Source organism: Coregonus lavaretus (genome assembly GCF_964263955.1).
Source record: "Coregonus lavaretus genome assembly, chromosome: 20".
Taxonomy (NCBI): domain Eukaryota; kingdom Metazoa; phylum Chordata; class Actinopteri; order Salmoniformes; family Salmonidae; genus Coregonus; species Coregonus lavaretus.
Genome location: NC_140007.1, coordinates 15,360,017 through 15,382,194, shown reverse-complemented (window position 1 = coordinate 15,382,194; position 22,178 = coordinate 15,360,017). Strand labels below are relative to the sequence as shown.

At 40.2% G+C, this 22,178-nt stretch overlaps 1 protein-coding gene across 2 annotated transcripts in view; it reads left to right on the top strand.

The window, feature by feature from the left end:
• mtor (mechanistic target of rapamycin kinase) overlaps positions 1-22,178 on the top strand; it is a 155,283-nt gene that overhangs the window by 71,268 nt on the left and 61,837 nt on the right. For both annotated transcript variants that reach the window (XM_084184822.1, XM_084184821.1), the window contains exon 29: positions 14,235-14,310. In XM_084184822.1, the coding sequence (XP_084040948.1) occupies positions 14,235-14,310 (76 nt within the window). The remainder of the gene's footprint in view (positions 1-14,234; positions 14,311-22,178) is intronic.

Genomic DNA, 22,178 nt, shown 5'->3' with positions numbered 1-22,178 from the left:
AAAAAATAAACGAGATTAAAAAAAAAAAAAAATACAAAATATAAAACAATTAATGTATGCTCTAACTGTAAGTCGCTCTGGATAAGAGCGTCTGCTAAATGACGTAAATGTAAATGTTTAAAAAAATCTAAACCGAAATCGAAAAACGTGATTATTTCGTAATAACCGAAACCGACCTCAAAAATCACTAATTGCGCAGCACTACCAGCTACACACCATGAGGAGTTTCTGTAAATAATCCACAGTACAATATAATTTTCATTCTTCATTCAGAGCTCAGCCATTCTCCTGTGGACTATACAGCTGAAAAAACAAGAAGGTTCTCGGTCAAATTATGTCAATCATTTTCTAATTGCCCTCGCCTGAAATAGGCCTGTTGGCACAGGCTTTTATAGATGGAACAGGAAAACAAACTGGTATTGGCTCTCCATCTGACATCCCTCACTATCATCTAGCTAACAAATAGAGAATTCAATACTGATCTTTTCTCCAAATGAGTGTTGTTGGAGAGACAAAAAATAGGTGATGGCAAGAGGACTGCCGTTCCTTGGAAGCACATCCATCTCAATCCACTTGTGAGTCCTGTCTAGAGCAAATGTTGCTTTCTTGTACATTATACGACTTGAGAGGGCAGGTGAGTCAGTGTTTGATCAGTACTACCAATGAGTGGCTGTCAGTTACTGTTAACATTGAGACCATGTTGTTTGACTGACTTCTTCAAATTCCAGAGAGAATGTTTGGCTAGAGCTTATACTCTACCTTAACTTTTACGATCTCTGGTGGAGGGACTCAAATTTGATAGTAAACCACCATTGTCACGTACAACAAGTTGTCTGATCAGACGCTAGCCCTGCAGCGACTTCATTTAGCTAGTTTACACCTCATTACCTTGCTGTAAATATAAGATCATCCCTGAAGGATGTGAGGTTTTCAAAGGGCTCTTTGTGCACTGTCAACTTGGCAACTACCGGTGGCAAAGCACACAAATGGTGTTTGGAAGATGGACCCCGCCCATTTCCCATCTGTAATCTGCTAGGAAATAGGAGTGCGTAATGGAGAAAAATAAAACTAAGAGTTAGATGGTTGGACTCGTCTGAAACCATCATTGATTGCAATCTGGCCGCCTCACAAATGAACGGGTCCTTAGGCACCAAGGCCAGAGACATGTCAAACAGCCATTGTCACTTTTCCACTTTCCATACTCCTGGAACATTTGAAAGCCTTAACAGAGTCAAGGAGTCTACCACCAAAAGGCAACCATTACATTCAAGTAACCCAATGTTAGTGCGTGGCCTCGATTAGGTCTAGGGATTCAGTCTGTACTCTTTTAGCCTTACTAGAGGGATCTATCTCCAGCCCTGCCATATCCCCATCAACCTGTCCTTTCCAGTTTCCTGCTATTTAAACTGGGGAGCAAAGGACACAGTATCATCGGACTCAAAACCGCTTTGTCCAACAGACCATATCTCCATCACCGTATAATTTCTTCAGCATATTTCGGGGGAGTGCATTGTGGGCACTTTGTTTTCTCTCTCTGGCAGATGGATAAGGTGGGGCAGCGCCCCCCTGAAATATGTGAGCAATACTTAATGTGAAAGAATGCACCTCAAAGCAATGGGACCAGATTCATACTTTCCGAAAACTGTTTTTAAATATAACATTACCAAAAGCACAATGGTGTGCAAATTTATTCAGGTTTTTTACCGCTACTATAGTCCTAAGAGCCAAAAATATGAAGCTGTTTTGCTCAACAAGGAATAGAGTCAATGTTTGGCAAACTAGCTAGCTAAAGGGCAGAAAAATCAGCGAGGATCAAGAGAATACTTAGATGATTAGATTAGGTTCAGAAGTGAGACAAGTTTTCCTCTTTCTCATTCCTTCACACATTTGTTAAGCTCTGTGGGGGAATTTATTAAGTTTTCCTTAAGGATCATATTCTGTGTTATTCAACCAAAAGCCAAGCCACTCAGTGGTATGTAAGATACAGGACGATTGCGTGAGAATAGTGTTTTGTTTCTCTATATGGATGCTTTAATTTACCAGAGATTTCAGTCTTTTTGGAAAAGTTGAGTCTCTCAATACTTTTATGTATAAAACACTTCTTAATCTAGTACAGCAAATGATAAATCAAAGCAACAACTGTCATTTGCATGATTGTTTCTCACACAATATAGACTGACCCTCAAGATGATTCACCTAATATTTTGAATCATGGTTTATGTAACGTGATAAGCGGTTGGTGCCACTCTTTAAAACACCCTTGAGAGTGATTTCCCTCCAGTGTTCAATTACAGAGGTTCTACCTCAGTTATATTCATCACGAGAGCCAAGAGGCAAAACTTAATCAACGTTTTTGATTAACCCAGGAAACTCAATACTTTTACCATGACTTGAAATATTTAATGGTTGCCAAAGCATAACACACAAGACATACTTCAGGCTATACAGCCTTTTATCAGTGGACACACCAACCCACCAACGGTGGTTGATTGGGTTTGATTTTAAACCCATGTTATGATTTTTTCTTGTCTGACATGATGAACGACAACAGGACCGAAAACTGTTTTTGTAATAAAGGGGGCTGTAAAGGGGAACAGGCAATGAGCTCTGAATGAAACCTCAGAAAAATAATCAGTGTATTTACACTGCATTTGGGTCCGGCTGGAAACGTGCGGTCAAATTAGGTGGGCTCTGTAGGTTTAGTGGAAAAAAAGATTTGAGTGAATTTGGTCTCTGCAGTGCGATTCAATGTTATTTTCATTGTGCTTTCTACTAAGCATTGTGTCTCAAAGCACTTACCAAAAGGCTAAGGCCCCTGGTCTCTTACAAACCAAAACTATGGCAACAGTGGCTGCCAGGAAAGAACCTCAAATTCGGAGTGGAAAAACCTCCAGTGGAATCAGACAAACAACGCTTGAGTCCAACCTATAGCCAGTATGGCAAGAGCTCACAGTTCTTATGACAGCTAGCTACCCCTATTTATTATGGGGGTACCTAGCTGCAACCACTCAGTACAGTTACAGGTGATATACTCGCTTTTACCAGAGTGACTTTTCCGTGGCTGAGGTAATACCTCACAGGGGTAAAACAGAGGGGAGCTTCAGCCCGTTAATGACTCTGGGGCATACTTCCAACAAAGCAGTGGCTGGGTTAGTATCTTTAGTTTTGGGGAAGAATTAAAATGACTCAAGGAATTGGGTACCTGGGTGAGAGCATCAATCTTAAACCAGAAAGTGCATATAAATAGCCTTTTGGCTAGTCATTGTTTGTTGGGCAAAATATTTACAATTGGACACTGAACTATTGAGAATTTCTCTGTTTCTGTCACACACATGTGCAAACACACACAGACAAACTCACTTTTATTTCTGTCCATTTTGGTTCCCCTCAGTCGCTTGACTCTTGCCCCTGTGGTGCTGCATTACACTTTCTAAGAATTGGACAACACTCTTATCTGTCTATCCCACATTTTGGAAAGCAGGATTGAAGGCCGTTATTGTTTAATTGGGTTGATATGTAGTGTAATATGGGACCTACTTTTCCTCCAGCTTACGATTTACAGTTACAACACAGATTCTGAGATAATTTAGCGATATCCAACCCACTTGAAATGTGTATATCCCACTATAAAAATGTGGTCCACTTTCCCTTTGCCTTACCTGCTGTGACGATCGTCCTATCATCTCTGTCACTTAATCTAAAGACATGCCTATATGAATAACCGGACACTGATGAGGATTTACGGTTGATGAGAACCACATTTAGTTAATGATAATAATGTGTGTTAGAGATGTCCTCTTGATTATTGCTGTTCACCTGTAAAATAAGTAAAATGTGTATTAGAGTTTGAGTTTGAGTTTGGAGCGTCGGCATATGGTTTGGTGCCGAAACCTATTGTTGTGTGTCTCCCGATTTTATAATATAGGCTCTTTCTGGTCATATATTTAGTGAACAAAAGTAAAGTACAATGTGATATTGTTTACTAATTAAAACATTAAGGTGAATCTTCATAAATGTAAATGATTACCTTGTTTTCCTCTGTGATTGAAGAGGGTTCTCTCGATTTCCTGGTCCGCATAGTTAATGAAGGGTACGGGGAATGCGGAAGTAGTATATTCCCGGGGAAAGTATATGTTCATATCCTTAACTTCCATTTATGCTTAATGCATGGTGTAGCACCTTTATTGAAGTGTGTGTGCTATGGAAATAAATGTATGTTTATAATATGAGAAGGTGTATATTGTAATGTTTGCCTTCAGTGTGAAGTGATCATGATGTGAATTGGCTTGTTCTCATTGGGTATTTATATTTTTGTATTGGTATTTAAACCCTGTAATTTCTTAGCTTGCGGGTTAGAGACGGGACAAGGTAAAGTCTGCATTCTGCCGGGTACAGGCATGATTGAAGCCTGGGTTTTCTTTTGAGTTTATTAGGCCTACTTTTTGTTAATAATAATATAGTAATATGCCATTTAGCAGACGCTTTTATCCAAAGCGACTTACAGTCATGTGTGCATACATTTTTACGTATGGGTGGTCCCGGGGATCGAACCCACTACCCTGGCGTTACAAGCGCCATGCTCTACCAATTGAGCTACAGAGGACCACATTGTTCATTGTCCTGTTTATTTGTTTTTGTAAATACTTGTACAGTCGCCGGATATATAAATTCTTCTCCTACCAAATAAAAACCCTCACTTTGGCAACACAAATACATCAACTTCGTCAGCCTCACTGTTAAAAACCTACAGCTGGGTCAACCTTCACACTTGCGCTATACCTCAATTAGCAAGGTGATATCATATCAAATAAAGAGAAGTGTAGGGGTTGAGGTACTATACAGCCTTGCTTCTCTCTAGTCCATCATTACTGTAGGCTGCTATATTTTTTCCACTACTGTCAACCCAATATCCTGTTGTACTAGTGCCACATTGGGACAGTGATGTGCTTTGTCTGTCTATGAAAGATATCCTCTGTTCATGCTCCTGAAGAGTCTTAAAATACCACATTTGGGATTGGGATATATGACTGGTTTCCCCAGAATATTATAACAGTCCCGACATTGATCCCTGTGGCACTCCATTCATCTATCACATCACCACACCGTAGACCGTGAAGTGAGATAAGCATCTTTGATGTGTGAGTAGCCGGCAATCACATATTGCTGACATATCCTCCTCTTGCATAATGTCCTTCTTGAAGGCAGGAAATTAAACCACAAAAGTATGAAACCCTTCTTATTCACGTGCATTACATTTTGATTCCTTGATTTTCAAATAGTTGTTTTAAGATTTTTGTGGTGACACAACTGGTGCGTTTGATACTGTGCATTAACATTTGAGGATAAATAAATCCTATGTACTGTCAGCACTTACCTGTGACTCTATAAAATGTGGACTCTGTTTTACTTATTACATACCACATATTTAGTGTTTGATATGCCCAGTTTTGTAGTACATATGGTTAGCAACTGCTGTGTTTGCATGCAGATCAAAAAATTAGTCTGGCCCTGACCCCAGGGCACTCTGGGATTCCTGACATATAGCTTCCAATGTCCTTCGTCAACTCTCTCGCCTGCAGTCCTCGCCTTCCAACTTCCTTGAAACGCTACATTTTAACAGATGTATTGGAACTGGCCAAGTGGCTTTTCGTTGTTGAGGAAATACTACAGACTTGCGTTTCAGATGAGTGCTTCCAGATGTATGGGTTCTTAAACATTAGATGGCCGGGGGATCATAGTCATGACAGAAAAGCGGATGACACATTATTTATCTTCTAAACGGGACACCTTTGTTGGTTGAAAAAACAAACATGTTTAACATGCAAATGCCATCGACTGGATAGTCCAGTTGGCCATTGGCTTGCTCACAATAGCAGATTAGCAATGACCATTCGTTTTATGGTTTGTGGGTGATGGGGTCCAGAATTTGGCAACTCGGAATAAATGCCGACTTTATATCAAGTCTCCTCTATGTCGACAGGACCCCCGCTTTCTCACCATAAATTCAGCTGTACTTTTGGATGTATCACTTTTGCCAATGCAGGGTGTGCTATAGGTTAGAACGCGTGTGATGACTTACGAATGGGTTGCACCCATTTTATCAAACATAAGCACACATAGGTAGGCTACTTTTCTGACAACAAATGGTATTCTATTAGACCCACTCTGTATTATGCAATACTTGCAACACTGTAAGCCTACAATCATTCACTGGTGTGTATAATTTCCATTCCGACATTACATGTAGCCTTCGCAGTGCCATTCTATACCGTTGAAGTACAGTTCTAGGTCATTGTACAAACCATATGTAGGTCATATGGATAATAATTTCGATGATTTTGGAGCTGTATAGGACTGAAGCCATCACATCTCTCCCAGTCTTCCCAAACCAGCTCTCCAGACTTCCGAAGACAAGGTTGCATGCACCCTTCCATATAGCGTTCTTGTCTTCCTCCACAACCACCGGTCTGAGAACCAGGGCTGTTGCCTTGCGGATTTGGTCCTCCGTCCCCAACAGCCTTTAGCAGGGACATGACTGTCAGAATTGTAGGCTGTTTTCTTAGCTTCTTGAAGACTAGAAGTAGTTAGCTGGTAAATGAGGCTTTTCCTCAAAGCCCACTTGCAAGACCTCCAATACATCCTGCCCTCGCAAGAAGGCTCAATTCTTCAAGTTACTCCTATTTTAATTAAATCCCTAAGTTGGTCGTTACTATGTGGCAGTGTCGTTTCTCTATCAACTTTTCAGAAAGCGCCATCACTGAGTTTTTCTCACCACAGTTTTGGCTAGCTAGGCCAGCTAGCCTATCTTTAGCTTGGCTTGTTTACCTCTCTAGTGGGGGTGTAGCAAATTGACGAGGAAATGTGGGGGGTGTTGCACATGCAAATAGCGTGCATATGAGCACCAATCTAAGTTCACTCAAATTCTGAGTGAATATTGAATTTTACACGGCCTCCTGTCCAGACCAAGTGGGTCACAGGTCTTCTCTTTGTAGTCACGTGGGTCGCGTCAGCCAGGCTAGGTTGCCTCTGCCAGGAGGCTGACACTTGTCCGCAAGTGGATCGTCCAGCAAGACAACAAAGCCAAGCACACATCAGAATCCACAAAGAAATGGTTAATTGACTACAAAATCAACATTTTGCAATGGCCGTTTCAGTTTCCGGACTTGAACCCTATTGAAGAGGGCAGTCCATAAGGATATTAAGGATCTGGAAAGATTATGTTTGGAGGAATGGTATAAGATCCCTCCCAATGTGTTATCCAATCTCTGTAGCTCAGCTGGTAGAGCACGGCGCTTGTAACGCCAAGGTAGTGGGTTCGATCCCCGGGACCACCCATACACAAAAAATGTATGCACGCATGACTGTAAGTCGCTTTGGATAAAAGCGTCTGCTAAATGGCATATTATTATTATTATTATTATTATTATAAAACTTTTGTAGAAAAAATCTCAGTGTAGGGTCTCCACCCTCTCTGCCCAGAGTGGGTGAAAACGCGCTTTTGTGATGGAATTTCACTTCTTTAGATTATAAAATACCGTAAAACTTAAATTAATACTCTGGGCATTTATTTGCTTAAATCACTGAACACAACAGGCGCTTATTAGAGACAGGCTTCTATTTGAGCCAGGCATGTATTTTTCATTAATGCCAACAGCTTTTGCTCATTTACATAGTTAATTGTTTAATTCCAGCATTCACTTCCAGCATTTTAATCAATTTCTTAATTTCCTGCAGTAATGTGTTATAATTTACGTGTCATGTTTCTTTTGTCTTAGTATGCCCCCCCAAAAAACATCCTTTACAGAATAATTATTCTGCTCCTTGACTGTGTTTTTTTAGCAGTTCTTACTTTCGCCACTATCGAGCGATCTGACGATTTCTAGGGGTCTGTACTCCTGAAGTTGTTGACTGTTTTTGTGCTTGCCTTTTAGCTAGCAGTTCTCAGCTCTTAGCAGCCAATGGCTAGCAGTTTCTTACTGGTGATAAAAACGGATTATTGCTATAATTGTTTTGCCATTACTGAATTATTTAATGTAACAATTCAAATATTAAACCTCGTAAACAATTCATGGTAATTCATGGTAACCTCGTAAACAATTCATTTAAACCCAGTGTTTATTTGAAGCAGGTGTTTATTTGCTGAAATGTGTGCCGTTGCCCGGCTGTTAAAAGGGACAGGCGGCTATTTGAGACGGTACATTTTACCAAGACAAATATAATGAATTATGTTCTGAATCAGTGGGGTCTTTCTCTAACATATCATTAACATTATATGCAAAAAGTTGGATTTCGTAACCTAATACATCCAATAATAAGCACCTAGCTCTGTTGACACAGCGTTGCATGTTTTTCGTAACAACTTTTGAAGATTTTACATTTCGTGGTAGTCGTCTTCAAAGTTGATTCCACGTGTTGCAAAAAGCTAAATTAGCACGACACGAGCCGATTTAAATGTAAAAGGCTTAATAAAAAGTTTAAAATACTCTCAGCGCTCCGTTTACAATTTACAGAGAGACGCTTGTTTTTTTTAGTAGTCTTCGAAAAATAACAGGAATTTGGAATTAATATGAAAAGCGTTTACTAAAATATGAAAATACTACATGTCATGTCTCAAAATCGATATCCATCTTAACTCTTTATTGTTTTATGTCCTGCGGATTCAAGAAGAAAGAGGATTATCTACACAATGAACGTATTATTTTACTCAAAAAATGTGTTTTTGATTGTACACCCTACTCAGTGTCGTTATCCTCGCAAGGGAAGGGTGCTGGAGTGGTGAAAACAGTAATTTTGACCTCTATCTTTTTTTAGTATTTTTTTCAATTACTTGTTAAACAAAATGTATTTCTCTGAGCAATTGTATTTGTATAAAATTGTATTAGTATAAAATAATATAATTTCACCATTTTAATTTGCATACAATATACAGTGGGGAAAAATTGTATTTAGTCAGCCACCAATTGTGCAAGTTCTCCCACTTAAAAAGATGAGAGGCCTGTAATTTTCATCATAGGTACACGTCAACTATGACAGACAAAATGAGAAAAAAGAATCCAGAAAATCACATTATAGGATTTTTTATGAATTTATTTGCAAATTATGGTGGAAAATAAGTATTTGGTCAATAACAAAAGTTTCTCAATACTTTGTTATATACCCAATGACACAGGTCAAAAGTTTTCTGTAAGTCTTCACAAGGTTTTCACACACTGTTGCTGGTATTTTGGCCCATTCCTCCATGCAGATCTCCTCTAGAGCAGTGATGTTTTGGGGCTGTCGCTGGGCAACACAGACTTTCAACTCCCTCCAAAGATTTTCTATGGGGTTGAGATCTGGAGACTGGCTAGGCCACTCCAGGACCTTGAAATGCTTCTTACGAAGCCACTCCTTCGTTGCCTGTGCGTTGTGTTTGGGATCATTATCATGCTGAAAGACCCAGCCACGTTTCATCTTCAATGCCCTTGCTGATGGAAGGAGGTTTTCACTCAAAATCTCACGATACATGGCCCCATTCATTCTTTCCTTTACACGGATCAGTCGTCCTGGTCCCTTTGCAGAAAAACAGCCCCAAAGCATGATGTTTCCACCCCCATTCTTCACAGTAGGTATGGTGTTCTTTGGATGCAACTCAGCATTCTTTGTCCTCCAAACACGACGAGTTGAGTTTTTACCAAAAAGTTCTATTTTGGTTTCATTTGACCATATTACATTCTCCCAATCCTCTTCTGGATCATCCAAATGCACTCTAGCAAACTTCAGACGGGCCTGGACATGTACTGGCTTAAGCAGGGGGACACGTCTGGCACTGCAGGATTTGAGTCCCTGGCGGCGTAGTGTGTTACTGATGGTAGGCTTTGTTACTTTGGTCCCAGCTCTCTGCAGGTCATTCACTAGGTCCCCCCGTGTGGTTCTGGGATTTTTGCTCACCGTTCTTGTGATCATTTTGACCCCACGGGGTGAGATCTTGCATGGAGCCCCAGATCGAGGGAGATTATCAGTGGTCTTGTATGTCTTCCATTTCCTAATAATTGCTCCCACAGTTGATTTCTTACAACCAAGCTGCTTACCTATTGCAGATGTAGTCTTCCCAGCCTGGTGCAGGTCTACAATTTTGTTTCTGGTGTCCTTTGACAGCTCTTTGGTCTTGGCCATAGTGGAGTTTGGAGTGTGACTGTTTGAGGTTGTGGACAGGTGTCTTTTATACTGATAACAAGTTCAAACAGGTGCCATTAATACAGGTAACGAGTGGAGGACAGAGGAGCCTCTTAAAGAAGAAGTTACAGGTCTGTGAGAGCCAGAAATCTTGCTTGTTTGTAGGTGACCAAATACTTATTTTCCACCATAATTTGCAAATAAATTCATAAAAAATCCTACAATGTGATTTTCTGGATTTTTTTCCCTCAATTTGTCTGTCATAGTTGACGTGTACCTATGATGAAAATTACAGGCCTCTCTCATCTTTTTAAGTGGGAGAACTTGCACAATTGGTGGCTGACTAAATACTTTTTTCCCCCACTGTAGCTCAGTATTTGAATGATTTATTTTATAGTAATTTTTGCTCATCTTTATCAAGGGTGTCAATAAATATCGGACCCCACTGTACTGAATCCAAAGGTCCAAAAGACTTCTCAACAGCTTCTACCCTCAAGCCATAAGACTCCTAAACAGCTAATCATGGCTACCCAGACTATTTGCACTGCCCCCCCCCCCCCCCCCCCCCCCCCCCACCCCATCTTTTTACGCTGCTGCTACTCTGTTAATTATTTATGCATAGTCACTTTAACTCTACCCACATGTACATATTACTTCAACTAGCCGGTGCCCCCGCACATTGACTCTGCACCGGTACCCCCCTGTATATATAGCCTCCCTACTGTTATTTTATTTTACTTCTGCTCTTTTTTTCTCAACACTTTTTTTGTTTTATTCTACTTTTTTTTATTAAAAATAAATGCACTGTTGGTTAAGGGCTGTACGTAAGCATTTCACTGTAATGTCTGCACCTGTTGTATTCGGCGCATGTGGCCACTAAAATTTGATTTGATTTGATTTGAATGTGTGTGTGTATGATCTCAGCCGCTATCTATCACCCAGAGCATGCTGTATGCAACACGGGAGAGCGCCTGAGTAAGTTGCCAGATTGGGTATGGATAGGGCTGTTACGGTGACTGTATTACCGCCACATCGGCAGTCACAAGTCATGATTCCACGTGACCGTTTAGTCACGGTAATTAGGCTTCTCCAAGCTCTGATGCTACTGATGGTCATTAGTAGCCTACCAAAGTTGCTAAATGCCTGGTACTCAGCACTCCATTGTCCCTCTAATCACTCTGACATCAATGCAAATGTATTCGAAAATCTAATCAAACACTTAATGAGAGCCCATGAGCTCATGTTGCGCAACATTTCTATAGGCTATGCAATTAAGTAAGAAAACAGAGCGATGGCCTCTATTAAAAATAGGAGAATCCCATCAGCTTTCTATAGGCTAGGCCTACTATATTTATTTCTCAACTTTCCTAAAATGAAGCACATTGCTTCTCTTTACAACAGGAATATAGCCTACCTGGTTGGCATGAAAATGAACCACGGGAAAAGCGTCCTCCATTCGCTATTTACAGTGCATTCGGAAAGTATTCAGACCCCTTCCCCACATTTTGTTACGTTACAGCCTTATTCTAAAATTTATTAAATCAGAAAATGATCCTCATCAATCTACACACAATACACCATAATGTCAAAGTGAAAACAGGTTTATATTTACAGAAATACCTTATTTACAAAAGTATTAGCTATGAGACTCGAAATTGAGCTCAGGTACATCCTGTTTCCAATGATCATCCTTGAGATGTTTCTACAACTTGATTGGAGTCCACCAGTGGTAAATTCAATTGATTGGATATGATTTGGAAAGGAACACACCGGTCTCAATAAGGTCCCACAGTTGACAGTGCATGTCAGAGCAAAAACCAAGCCATGAGGTTGAAGGAATTGTCCGTAGAGCTCCGAGACAGGATTGTGTCAAGGCACAGATCTGGGGAAGGGTACCAAAAAATGTCTGCAGCATTGAATGTCCCCAAGAACACAGTGGCCTCCATCCTTCTTAAATGGAAGAAGTTTGGAACCACCAAGACTCTTCCTAGAGCTGGCCGCCCGGCCAAACTGAGCAATCGGGGAGAAGGGCCTGGTCAGGGAGGTGACCAAGAACCCAATGGTCACTCTGACAGAGCTCCAGAGTTCGTCTGTAGATATGGGAGAACCTTCCAGAAGGACAACCATCTCTGCAGCACTCCACCAATCAGGCCTTTATGGTAGAGTGGCCAGACGGAAGCCACTCTTCAGTAAAAGCCACATGACAGCCAGCTTGGAGTTTGCCAAAAGGCACCTAAAGGACTCAGTCCATGAGAAACAAGGTTCTCTGGTCTGATGAAACCAAGATTGAACTCTTTGGCCTGAATGCCAAGCGTCACGTCTGTCGGAAACCTGGCACCATCCCTACGGTGAAGCATGGTGGTGGCAGCATCATGCTGTGGGGATGTTTTTCAGCGGTAGGGACTGGGAGACTAGTCAGGATCGAGAGATCCTTGATGGAAACCTGCTCCAGAGCGCTCAGGACCTCAGACTGATAAAGGACGATATCCATCCAGACCTTTGCCACCTAAGAAATTTGTGTCACTGGAAATTCTCAAATAGTAATTGAGTACCCCTGGCCTACACCATCACAATAAATCCATTGTTTATTTTAGACAGGTCTAAAGAAACATAATATGAAGAAAATGTAGTCTATTTCAGAAGAACAGAATAGCATACTCTGAGTTGTCCTTATGTTAGGCCCTGATCTGGCTATGCTATATGGCTGTGGGCTACACTAGTTCATTTAGCAGACAATATTTGCTTCGAATTCTACGACTTAGGAAACATGTTGTTATATAAAATGTACATTTAAATACATTAAAGGAGACTAAGAATTTGTATTAATTACAACTTAGTTACAAAGTTCATTTTGGAGATTCACAGCTGTATGTGGAGCCAAACATGGTCAGGATGTCTAGTGCCAGTCTCTTGAGCACAGGGACATCAGCTGCAGGCACCATCTTTCCCCAGAAACTGACAGGGTCACAATCACCAACCTGCTCCTTCAAAGCCACATTTTCTTCCCTGAGCTCATCTTTTTGTTTCCCTTCAAGCAAGGTGTCAGCAACCTCACAAATGCATTATTTTACCAGCTCAGCGTCTGAAAAAGTGTTTGTGTGTTTTCCTAAAAACCAAGCTATCCTCAGTGAACACGCCATTGCACGTTGTTGGGCTGTCAGGGAATTGAAAAGGACTTTGGTGGACCTCTCATATTGGGATTTGAGTTGGTTAATCTTGTTTGTTCTCACCTCCGTGTTCAGGGGATACGTCTGATCGAATTTACTATGCCTGGTGTCATAATGGCGCTTAACATTGGCACTTTCACGAGAGCTACGGACTCACTGCATATCAGGCACATTGGTTTTGTGCTAGTTGCGAGGAGAATGAATAAATACTGTTCCGTCCACTCATCTTTGAATATATGGTTTTCAGAGTAAACTTATCTTTTTTTTTTAACAAGCCATATTAACAAAGATACTGGTAACTAAGCTCCTTTTATCTGTGATATTTACAGTTGAACCGCGGTCAAATATTTATGTTTCTTTCTGCCTGCTTGTCCCAAGGTTCCTCTGAGGATATTTGGATTAATGTGATTGGGTAAGACGCGGCCTCTTATATTTGCATATAACCACACGATTGGATTAGACAGGGCACTAGTAGAGGTGGGCGTTGCTTCGAGAGAGAGCGAGAGGTTGCTGAGTTGAGGCCACTGCGCCCGGTTGATTTTTTTTATAGCTCTTTAAAAATAATGTATTTACTTGTATATAACAAAATGCGATATTGTCTGGTCCGGATTGACCCTTCTCTGGGTCCAGATCCGGACCGCGTTCCGCCAATTGAGTTTGGCTGGTGTAGGCTATATTACATGGATTTATTATATATTTTTAAATGTAGATGTTCCAAAGGTCTGCATTAGTGGCTTGTAGGCTATGCCTGAAAGCCAGGAGATGCTAAGTGTGTTTATGTTAATTAACGGTCAATTACCGTGAGACCGGCAGTTATTTGCTTGACAATCACCGGCTGACATAATTTCATGACCGCCACAGCCCTAGGTATGGAAATTGCCGTAAAGCTGCCTCTGCTTCTCTGTCTTGTTCCAGCATCAATAACAAACTGCAGCAGCCAGAGGCAGCATCCGGGGTCCTGGAGTACGCCATGAAGCACTTTGGCGAACTGGTGAGTGCCTCTTGTCTACATTCATCTCTACAGTACATGCACTTTAAATTTACCCTAGTGTCTCCTTACCTCACCTCCTCCCTCGAACTGCATCCTTAACAAGAGGATGAGCACCTTTCAAACACGTGCCCTACAATATCCTGTGCTCACTCTCCAACACGTGCAGAGAGGACATCTACTTCCATGGTCAATAGCTCTGTATGCAGGAGTAGAGATATTGGGCTTTTTCTCCTCCACTTAAGGGGATTTTAAAAAACAACTGTTTTTATCACCTACCTGATGCTATTATTTCTACAATTTCTCCTTAGTCTGCTAAGATGGACTGGTGGAGGTTTTGTTCCAAATTGTAAAATGCATTTATGCACCATACCAAAGTCCCTTACTATAATATTGACCTAACAGTGAAGTTTTAAGACACTTTTATGACTTTATACACAATTTTTTGGTCATGTCCCTGTGGGATCGCTTCACATGCCAAGTGGAAAAGCCTGAAAAATGTGTCACTTTTTCACATTTGGGGTGTCGGTATTTCTATTAATATTCTCAAGCGTTTTTTATAAACCAAACACTATTCTTTGTCACTTATTTCTTTCTTTTTTTGTCTTGGCCAAGGTTTATTTATCTTCATTGCAGACGATTTTCAGAGGCTCCTCTGTTATTTTAACTGTGATACGTAGTACTCCCTGTTGTTATTCCTCAAAGTGTTTAATGTTCTCCAAAGGGACCAGCTCCAGATATGAAATAACATTTTCTGAACGGAGTACATGCCTTGGGAGCCCTCACCCTGCATTTTCCACACATAAGGGTTCGTACGGTCATGAAAATCCTGGAAAAGTCATGGAATTTAGTCTGGAAATGAATTTAATAATGTATCTTAATTACATTTATTTAGGCACAGTTTTTAAATATTTTATGAATCAAATAAAAATCAACATATCAGCCAGGATCAGAATGACACTTAAGCTCATCTAGGTTTGCACGCATCGCCTGCATGTGTGGAAGACAAGTGGGCCGTTGCTCAATGAGAGACATTGCAGCAGTAGGTAGGCCTATAAAATATGATATAGAACAGACTAATAACTTGGTAGCCAATTCAAAACATACACTACCAGTCAAAAGTTTGGACACACCTACTCGTTCAAGGGCTTTTCTTTATTTTGACTATTTTCTACATTGTAGAATAATAGTGAAGACATCAAAACTATGAAATAACATATGGAATCATGTAGTAACAAAAAAAGTGTTAAACAAATCAAAATATTTTGTATTTGAGATTCTTCAAATAGCCACCCTTTGCCTTGATGACAGCTTTGCACACTCTTGGCATTCTCTCAACCAGCTTCATGAGGTAGTCACCTGGAATGCATTTCAATTAACAGGTGTGCCTTCTTAAAAGTTCATTTGTGGAATTTATTTCCTTCTTAATGCGTTTGAGCCATTCAGTTGTGTTGTGTCAAGGTAGGGGGGTATACAGAAGATAGCCCTTTTTGGTAAAAGACCAAGTCCATATTATGGCAAGAACAGCTCAAATAAGCAAAGAGAAACGACAGTTCATCATTACTTTAAGACATGAAGGTCAGTCAATCCGGAACATTTCAAGAACATCTTCATGTGCAGTCGCAAAAACCATCAAGCGCTATGATGAGACTGGCTCTCATGAGGACCGCCACAGGAATGGAATACCCAGAGTTACCTCTGCTGCAGAGGATAAGTTCATTAGAGTTACCAGCCTCAGAAATTGCAGCCCAAATAAATGCTTCACCGAGTTCGTCACAGACACATCTCAACATCAACTGTTCAGAGGGGACTGTGTGAATCAGGCCTTCATGGTCGATTTCCTGCAAAGAAACCACTACTAAAGGACACCAATAATAAGAAAATACCTGCTTGGGCCAAGAAACACAAGCAATGGACATTAGACCGTTGGAAATGTGTCCTTTGGTCTGGAGTCCAAATTGGAGATTTTTGGTTCCAACCGCTGTGTCTTTTTTTGACGCGGTGTGGGTGAATGGATGATCTCCGCATGTGTAGTTCCCACCGTAAAGCACAGAGGAGGAGGTGTTATGGTGTGGGGGTGCTTTGCTGGTGACACTGTCTGTGATCTATTTAGAATTCAAGGCACACTTAACCAGCATGGCTACCACAGCATTATGCAGCGATACGCCATCCCATCTGGTTTGGGCTTAGTCCCACTAGCATTTGTTTTTTAACAGGACAATGACCCAACACACCTCCAGGCTGTGAAAGGGCTATTTTACCAAGAAGGAGAGTGATGGAGTGCTGCATCAGATGACCTGGCCTTCACAATTCCCCGTCCTCAACCCAATTGAGATTGTTTGGGATGAGTCGGACGGCAGAGTGAAGGAAAAGCAGTGCTCAGCATATGTGGGAACTCCTTCAAGACTGTTGGAAAAGTGAAGCTGGTTGAGAGAATGCCAAGAGTATGAAAAGCTGTCATCAAGGCAAAGGGTGGCTATTTGAACAATCTCAAATATAAAATATAGTTTGATTTGTTTAAAACTTTTTTGGTTACTACATGATTCCATATGTGTTATTTCATAGTTTTGATGTCTTCACTATTATTCTACAATGTAGAAAATTGTAAAAAAATAATAATAAAGAAACACCCTTGAATGAGTAGGTGTGTCCAAACTTTTCACTGGTAGTGTATTAAAAAAAAGATGAACGACACGTTTTCATTAAAAACATTGTTAATGAGTACATTTGTTTTATTTCATCCTTCCACCAGACGATTGTCACGCCCTGGCTCTGGGGACTCTAGTATGTTGAGCCAGGGTGTGAGTTTTCATGTGTGTTGGGTCTAGTTGTGGTATATCTATGTTGGCCAGGGTGGCTCCCAATCGGAGACGGCTGTAGCTCGTTGTCTCTGATTGGGAGTCATACTTAGGTAGCCGTTAGGCATTCATTCATTGTGGTTTCTTGTTCCGTGTTGGTTTGTGTATGTAACCAGGGACGTCACGTTTTCGTTTTGTTGTTTTGATCGTGTGATCATTATATAAATAAATATGTTCGCATTCAACGCTGCGCCTTGGTCCTCCTCTGTTCCCGACGAGCGTGACAACGATATTGTCCAGGCTAAAGCCAGTTGTTAGTTCTGAGGTTCTGAAGTTGCTAAACAAACAGGCTGGTCGTTAATTAAATTTTTATGTTTTGACCCAGTCGTTCATTCTATTCGTTCCACATTGCTATGCTAAACAACTCATTGGCATGTAGCTATAGCTAGCAGAGGTTCAACAATGACGAGAGATCAGAACTTCAATAAATAATGATTTAATAAATAAGTTATAAATGGGCAACAAGAACTTCAGCAAATAATGATTTAATAAATGATTTATAAATAGGCAACAACCAGCTGATTGTCGAGTCCATAACATAGTTATTGAAGATAGCTAGGCTAACATTACTTCTCCTTTGCTAACTAATGTTAGCTAGCCAACTAAAGCTAACACACAATCACATCATGCAGCTGAAATTACAGCAAACTGTACATTTCCGTTTGTTTTACCTTCATTTCTATTGCCAATTCTTTGGATATATCCATTATAATGTTCATGATAAATTATTTTTCCTCAATCAGAGAAGCTGTCAGTCTCGTCACGTTCATATGCATGAAAAAAACTGCAACATGTTGCACAGGTAGGATAGGCCCACAACAAGGCTTATATTAACCCCCAACATCCCATCAGTCTTTAGCTCAAATACACATTTTTCTCTCTCAAAAAGATAAGGGTCAAAATGATTGGCACCCCAGTTTTCAATACCTTTCAATACATCACCTTGCAAGGATAACAGCACTGAGCCTTTTTCTAAAATGCTTTATGAGATTGGAGAACACATTGGGAGGTATCTTGGACCATTCCTCCATAAAGAATCTTTCCAGATCCTTGATATCCTTCGTCTGTGCTTATGGACTGCCTTCTTCAATTCAAACCACAGGGGTTAAAGTCCGAAGACTGATATGGCCATTGCAAAATCTTGATTTTGTGGTCAATTAACACTAGAAAAGCCGAGAGCGTCATGTGAACGGACGCAAAACAAATGTACATTTTTAATTACTCTGCCATTTAAAAAAAGTAATTTCCCTCCCCCCTTCCTCAACTTTTCCTGAATAAGTCTATGTAACACACTGTCGTTGTTAGAATCTTAATATCACAAACAAAATTAGTGTTGTAAGCAGTTTTAAGCAGTTATAAGCAGTTTATGTCTCTGCCCCTCATTCACCGCCAGTCATTCACTGGCAGTCAGCCTGCGCAGCTGATGATGGCCCATCGAAACTACACCTAAACTATATCGATACTAATTTCACGCATATAATAGTTGGCCTAAAGACAAGATTAGATTAACAATAGTCTGATGGGTAACAATATCAATTGTTAAATTGTATATGAATAATCTGATGAACAGCGCAGCTTAGAATTGACAAACTGAGCGCCAAAAAGTAATTTCTCCAAATTCACCTACAGCCACATGCAGGTAAGATATTTTGATGTCTATATAGTAACAGAAAGAGCAGATTCTGCGGTTTCCAAATCACCTATCCTTCCCAAACAACTCTTAAAGATGACCCCTTCAGCTCTATTTCAAAATATTACTTACTGTGATTCCATGCACTCCCCACATGCACTCGCAACACTCAAAGCACAGTCATATATTTAAACTCAAAATATGCCATTCTGTTAATTTGAAATGCATTTATTTAGTCTCTTAATGTTCCGTAATGCCTGCCCTATTGAATTAATAATGAATTATCTTTGTGATTGTTTATTTAATGGATTTCAACACTTTAATTGTGTTGTTTTAGTGGCTTTTAATTTGTACTTATAGCCTACAATTACATAAACTAATGAAAATGCTATTGTGTTCTATGAAATACATTTTCTTTCGTATTGTAATGTTACTTAACTTAATAAATACAACCAAATTATTATTTTAGCAATAGCATATATGAAATGTATTTATGAGACTGTTAAAATGTCCAAATGACTCGTCATTGGCTCGAAGAGGGGTCCCTCGAGGCCAGGCTTTTCTAGTGTTAATAATTTCTTTGTGTATTTTGATGTGTAGGGTTGTGTGTTTGTCGACACAACCAGGCCAATATATCATTTTACAGTATGTGCCGTTGCTTTTTATTAAGTCGCTACTTTTAGCCCAGAGTCTGGTTCTTAGGCCTCCGAATATTTCACACTTGGTTGACTGACTAAAGTGCCCTACCGCCTGTCTTTTTCGAGCCGTAATTATGTTCTCCATTTAAAAAAATCTGAAGTTAAAGTTTACAGTAAAAGCACCTTGGAGAGAACTTCCAGGAAACCTTGTTTCTGAGGTAAACAGTGAGTAGCATTTACAGGGTGAGCGAAGCAGCAGACTGCACCCGGTGGCACCTTCTTTGTTTGGCATCCCAGTCAGGCTTATCACCAGGTCGCCAGAGTTCGACACAGTTCTATGCATCACTTCCTCCCGAGGTCACAGACAGACAGTAAGTCAACAGAAAGAGGTCACTTGACCACTCAGAGGCCTATGGTGGGAATCTCCACTCATGAGTTCAGTGTCGTAAAGAGGGTGGCTTGATGACCGCTTGTTTTCCAAGTATTTTTTATCTCATCATCTGGGGATTAGCGTTTAGTAGAAATAAAAGTAATTCTGAAAAGATGCATACAGTAGTATACTTTGGAAAGTATAGTACAAGTATAGTATATACAGTCAGGTCCACAATTATTGACACCCTTGATAAAGATGAGCAAAAAAGACTGTGTATAATAAATAATACAAATACTATGTAAAAAATAATATTTTATACAGAGAAGTAGATTTTGTTTAAGAAGTAATATTTTTTTCTCTCAATAAGATAGGGGTCAAAATGATTGGCACCCCTGTTTTCAATAAAATCTACGTTTTGCAAAGGTAATCTCAGTCTCTGGACTTGAACCCCATTGAAAACCTATGGTTTGAATTGAAGAGGGCAGTCCATAAGAGCAGATGAAGGATATCAAGGATCTGGAAAGATTCTGTATGGAGGAATAGTTCAAGATCCCTCCCAATGTGTTCTCCAATCTCATAAAATATTTAGAAAAGGCTCAGTCCCGTTATCCTCGCAAGGTGAAGTATTGAAAACAGGGGTGCTGATAATTTTGATCTCCTATCTTTAAAAAATATATACACTACCAGTCAAAAGTTTGGACACACCTACTCATTCAAGGGTTTTTCTTAATTTTTTACTTTTTTCTACATTGTAGAATAATAGTGAAGACATCGAAACTATGAAATAACACATATGGAATCATGTAGTAGAAAAGTGTTAAACAAATCAACATATATTTTAGATTTTAGATTCTTCGAAGTAGCCACCCTTTGCCATGATGACGGCTTTGCACACGCTTGGCATTCTCTCAACCAGCTTCACCTGGAATGTTTTCCAACAGTCTTGAAGGAGTTCCAACATATGCTGAGCACTTGTTGGCTGCTTTTCCTTCACTCTGCGGTCCAACTCATCCCAAACCATCTCAATTGGGTTGAGGTCGGGTGATTGTGGAGGCCAGGTCATCTGATGCAGCACTCCATCACTCTCTTTCTTGGTCAAATATCCCTTACACAGCCTGGGTCATTGTCCTGTTGAAAAACAAATGATAGTCCCACTAAGCGCAAACCAGATGGGATGGCGTATCGCTGCATAATGTTGTGGTAGCCATGCTGGTTAAGTGTGTCTTGAATTCTAAATAAGTCACAGACAGTGTCACCAGCAAAGCACCATCACACCACCTCCTCCATGCTTCACGGTGGGAACCACACATGCAGAGATGATCCGTTCACCTACTCCGCGTCTCACAAAGACACAGCGGTTGGATCCAAAAATCTCAAATTTGGACTCATCCGACCAAAGGACAGATTTCCACCGATCTAATGTCCATTGCTCATGTTTCTTGGCCCAAGCAAGTCTCTTCTTATTATTGGTGTCCTTTAGTAGTGGTTTCTTTGCAGCAATTCGACCATGAAGGCCTGATTCACACAGTCCCCTCTGAACAGTTGATGTTGAAATGTATCTGTTACTTGAACTCTGTGAAGCATTTATTTGGGCAGCAATTTCTGAGGCTGGTAACTCTAATGAACTTATCCTCTGCAGTAGAGGTAACTCTGGGTCTTCCTTTCCTGTGGCGGTCCTCATGAGAGCCAGTTTCATCATAGCGCTTGATGGTTTTTGCGACTGCACTTGAAGAAACATTCAAAGTTCTTGAAATGTTCCGGATTGACTGTCTTAAAGTAATGGACTGTCGTTTCTCTTTGCTTATTTGAGCTGTTCTTGCCATAATACGGACTTGGTCTTTTACTAAATAGGGCTATCTTCTGTATACCACCCCTACCTTGTCACAGCACAACTGATTGGCTCAAACGCATTAAGAAGGAAAGAAATTCCACAAATTAACTTTTAATAAGGCACACCTGTTAACTGAAATGCATTCCAGGTGACTACCTCATGAAGCTGGTTGAGAGAATGCCAAGAGTGTGCAAAGCTGTCATCATGGCAAAGGTTGGCTACTTTGAAGAATCTCAAATATAAAATATATTTTGATTTGTTTAACACTTTTTTTGGTGACTACATGATTCCATATGTGTTATTTCATAGTTTTGATGTCGTCACTATTATTCTACAATGTAGAAAATAGTAAAAATAAAGAAAAACCCTGGAATGAGTAGGTGTGTCCAAACTTTTGGCTGGTACTGTATATATTTTTATATTCCGGTCTCTGACGTTGCTCATTCTGATATTTCTTAATTTCTTTCTTTATTACAATTTTTTCTGGATTTTGTGTATTGTTCATTTTCATTTTCATGTTAAACAATCACTCTGAGCAATT